Source organism: Penaeus vannamei, chromosome 26, assembly GCF_042767895.1.
Source record: "Penaeus vannamei isolate JL-2024 chromosome 26, ASM4276789v1, whole genome shotgun sequence".
In the NCBI taxonomy this organism is placed as follows: Eukaryota; Metazoa; Arthropoda; class Malacostraca; order Decapoda; family Penaeidae; genus Penaeus; species Penaeus vannamei.
Window position 1 is genome coordinate 18950539 of NC_091574.1, and position 5000 is coordinate 18955538.

The window sequence follows — 5000 nt, forward strand, 5'->3', positions numbered from 1 at the left end:
CCTCAATATTATTTTGGGTTCAGCATACTAAATATTTGGACGTGGTGCTACCTGTCTTTTTAAGTGTGTTGGTTCAGACCAAAAGGAAGGTATTCTTAATCGTTTTGATGGATTCTCGTTCTAGAAAACGATGACTAACTGAGAAACCTAATAAATTCTTAATCAGATCTAAAGTATCTCTAAGCTTAGTCTTTTATATATATATATATATATATATATATATATATATATATATATATATATATATATATATATATATATATATATATATATATATATATATATATATATATATATATATATATATATATATATATATATATATATATATACACATGATTTTAGACGCAAATTTTAAAAGAAAACATAGGTACATATATAATATTGAAAACTTTTCGTACCTTAGAACACTGGATTATGTGCAACACACAAAAAGGATTTTTTCTTCTCTTTTCAGACATATTCTTGTATCCTTGTTATTTAAACTTCTTTGAGGCAGGCTTTACTAAACAGTACATACAAGACTGGGAAAGAGATTGTAAATCAATCTATCAAACAATCAATTGATTCATCTGAGGCAATTTTGATCAATGAATTAGAATGATTGAAGTTTCCGGCAGAATATCCATTCGAACACATTATTATATCATTACAGTTTATACTTTTCCGTCTCCTTTTAATAAATAGATAATATATTTAATGCGCAATAAATAAAAAGGGCAAAGTAACAAAATATAACACCTATAAAATACGTACACATACAGTACAACATACACAGTGTTATCACCGTTGGAAACATTTTGTATATCATGTTTATCGCCTGTCATGTCTACATATTTTATTTTTAAAAGATTAAAAGGAAGGATATTGGTGAATATTCTGCCAGAAGCATATTCTATAGAATGATTATGTGTAATATTTGCTTGATTTTAGTAATTGAGTTTTAAGAACAAATTTGCCCATGGCACCGTATTCGTATGAAAAATAATGACAAAAATATTTATTGAAATTAGAACCTCCATTAGCATACCTAAAAGGGTACTTCATGGAAAAGACAATAAAAAGAAAACTATATACACAATAACAGGAATATCAGTTTCATTAAATATTTCCTTTATCAATAAGTGTTCCCTGTGCTACACAATATCGAACGTTCAGTGTAAAAAAAAAAAAAAAAAAAAAAAAAATAGCGCGTGAGAAGGACCTTTAGCCGAAGCTATAGATGCCAGCCTGGGCATGGGCTTGTGCGTGGGAATTCGACCTTCCCCTGACATGGGCGTGTGCCAGGGCCATCGTGGTGCCGGGCGGGAGGGCGGAAAAGGGGAAACTCTGCAGGAAGTGTGCCGCTGCCGAGGAGGACGCTGCAGCTTGCTCGTGGTAGGTCGATGCCAAGTCGCCTCTGACGGGATTACTGAAAGCAAATGTCTAATGAGCCGTTTCTTCCTGCGTTAGGCCGGTGGGCGGCGACGGGAATGAGGGAGGCAACAGTGGTTAGCAGTTTGGTGTCGTGATTCGGGGCTGGTTATGAAAATATATCTTTGCTCCATGACTAAGGACATTATTCATTTCCATCTCATTTGAAACGGGGAGTAGATTAGTCACGAAAATTCGTATATATTTTTCAACCCTTGATAACAGCACGTTTTATTCCCAACTTGTCGGAACTCAACAATTAAAATCTATTGAAGATTGCAATATAAAACAATAAACTAACGATGACTAAAAAATACAATAAACGTACACAAATGACAAGGGTACATTATAAAACCATGCTTTCCGAACATTTGACATTTGAAAATTAAACACATGAGTTACATGCTCTGATCTATGTACAGGAGTCCAGCCTTGTTAATTGCTTCTGCAGAAAACGCATGACAAATACTTACAAATCGGGCACTTACCCACAGGGGAATACCTTGAAGTGAGAGAACATATTACAGAAAAAAAGTTTGCTGTGTAAAGTGATTCTTACGTCCCTTTCAGCACAAAGGAAGCTTGAATTAACGTGAAAATAAAGCATCTTACCTGAAAATGGCCAAGGAAATTGAAATCCAAAAATTCGGAAAATGACATCGTGCCCACATCTCAAAAGCTCTACTTTTCTAACTTCCTTTCTATCGGAGGTGAAGATAAATTAAAATAAACATTTACATTTTAATAACAATAAGCATCACATCTCAAAGAAAAGAAAAAAACAGACAATAACACTTCTTTCAATTCATTCTTTTTCTTTTCCTCCTTCTCCTACCTCCAAACATTAATCCATTAAATTATTTTACATGTACACTTCTGCACTCTTTTCTTTCTCTCATTTCTATCTAAGCTTACTTTCAAGCTTGATTTACAGTGAGCTTGATCTTCTTGCACGACTAATACACACTATCTAAATCTGTTATTCCAGTTCCACATTCCAAAGTTATTAAAATATATACAAATGGTATAACTGTTAGTTTGTCAGTGAAACATAAAGATGTAAACTGTGTTATTTTTTCTTCCTTTTTTTTGCATGTGTATCACCATACCCCAAGTTATGAAAGAAATAGCCATAATTAGCCGAAGAAGTGTGTGTTGTGACCTGAAATATCCGTGGGCCACAACCAGCCTCTAACTACAGAAGCAGAGAAACACAAATACAGCAAACTGTGTCTACAGAGACCTACCGTCCACGAAAACGTTTTGCGTTCTTCCCATACTTTCTTTCGTTGTTCAGTCTAAATGAAAAATCGATCAAGATTAGGGTGTAATATTAATAGGAGAAAATATATATCAAGGGTGTAACATTAATAGGAGGAAAATATATATCAAGATGGTAGATGGAGTGTAACATTAATTGGAGAAATAAAATATATATCAAGATTAGGGTCTAACATTAATAGAAGAAATATATCAAGAATGGAGTGTAACAGTGATAGGAGAAATATGTATACGAAGAATGGAGTGTAACATTAATAGGAGAATATATATCAGGATTGTAGTGTAACATAAATTGGAAGATATAGATCAAGGTTATACTGTTCAATCTCAAGAAAAGAACAACTGGCAACTCAAGCTAGACTATTCACTCCGATTTCCCAAATCTCATTAATAAAATAATAATACATGAAAATGAATTAGTGTAACTCAAAATATATATTGTGTACGAGTTCAGAAACTACTAAACTAATATTAAAGTATTTAGTGTCAAATTATAAGAATGCTAAAACAAAATGGGAATCAAAGTCATCCAGAATGAGTTACCAATTCGTTCTTTACATTAATATTTACATTAACACAAAATATTTGTATAATTAACATAATTTATATATTTTTGTACAGATGAAGTTGAATAAATTTATCACTGCGAGTGTAGTAAATATCATTATCTTTATCATTATTATCTTTTTCTTCCTTTTGCAAATATGGAAATAATTGTGATATGAATGTAAAAGAATGTTGAAATGTGTAAAGATGCCATGAGGTGTGGTGTCGAAGAAAAAAGATTTAGAAAAACAAAAAGTAAGATATGATCCAACAGAAGCATTATGATCAGAAAGAGACAAGATTAATTCTACAACAAATATAATTAATGTATATGTGCAAGGGTTCAGCCATACTGATGATGTTTATTAAACCGTAGACTTAAATACTAATGATCAAGTACTGGATAATGCAGTGAAAATCAGATTCTATATATATGTATTTCTTTTTACTTAATAACATCATCTAATATAAACTTTTTCCTCACTCAAACATGTCAGTTTTTTCAATAACTGGTGAGTTCACAAGCTTTGTTATATAGATTACGTCAATTTAGATGTTGCATGTTATAACTACAGAATACAGAAAATAATATCAGTGAGTGCGACTAATCATACGGTTTGAAAATGTTGATAAAATGTTGCATGGTGAAGGGATTCATGATCATGTTTCCAAAATGTGAATTAAAAAATGTAAAACAAAATAATGAATAAATAGATAAAATATAAAAGTGCAGAAATGACGTATCTATAAAAATCACACAAAAGATTTAAATAGAAAAAAAACAAAATAATAATAAATAAATAAATAAAATATGAAAGTGCAGAAATGGCATATCTGTATAAAAAGAAAAAAAAACTGAAAAAACTCTCCATTTGGAAATATGATTATCAAAAAAAAAAAAAAAAAAAAAAAAAAATCCTTCTTTCATTTAAATCTCAACTCCCGCCCTCGTCCTCATCTCGCACTCTGCACCTCGAACCAAGCCGCCCGCCCGCCCGCCCTCACCTGTGCACGGGCGGCGCTCTCGGCCCATTCAACGGCGAAAAGACAAAGGGCGTCCGAGTGGGCCCCGGGGTCAGCTGTCGTGGATCCGTCGGGACACTGCTTGCATCGTTGGCTGGCGGGAGGGAGGTCAAAGGTCAAGAGGGGCTGGGTCTTAGGGTTCTTTTAGTTTGATTTATTTATCATTTAGCTTTATCATTATTATTTATATCTTAATTGTTATCATCACCATGACCATCATTATTATTATTATCATCATTATTATTATTATCAATATTATTATCACCATGTGAATATATATATATATATATATATATATATATATATATATATATATATATATATATATATATATATATATATTATCATCATTATTATTATCATAATCCTCATTTGTTATTGGTCATCAACCTCATCATCATCACCATCATTATCATTGTTATTAACTGATGGTTTTAATTAGAATAAAAGATGAGAAGTTATAAACATAGAAAAAAATATATAATTGAATCTATCTACTACAATCATTTTTGAAGGTACAGAATAGTGTGTGTACGTAACTCTGTGTGTAAGGGATAAGTGTGTGTACATAAAACTGTGTGTAAGGAATAAGTGTGTGTACGTAACTCTGTGTGTAAGAAGTAAGTGCAGGTATGTGTCTGTGTAAGTCTATTTTATGCAGAAGTAACATCGTAATGTGAAGATAAATATCACGTTATGATGTCGAAATATCAGTTAAATACAAACATTCTAGCTTC

The 5000-nt window shown here is 31.8% G+C and overlaps 1 protein-coding gene across 10 annotated transcripts in view; it reads right to left on the minus strand.

Moving 5' to 3' along the window:
• Positions 1–5000, minus strand: part of LOC113822344 (uncharacterized) — a 334812-nt gene that overhangs the window by 298 nt on the left and 329514 nt on the right. For 6 of the 10 annotated variants that reach the window (XM_070140097.1, XM_070140093.1, XM_070140092.1 and 3 more), the window contains 2 exons: positions 4246–4357; positions 2141–2711 (listed from right to left, as the gene is read on the minus strand). In XM_070140097.1, the coding sequence (XP_069996198.1) occupies positions 2550–2711; positions 4246–4357 (274 nt within the window). In that variant the 3' untranslated portion in view covers positions 2141–2549. Of the gene's footprint in view, positions 1412–2140; positions 2712–4245; positions 4358–5000 lie in introns of those variants that run through there. The other 4 variants (XM_070140095.1, XM_070140096.1, XM_070140098.1 and 1 more) reach the window with 4 other exon arrangements.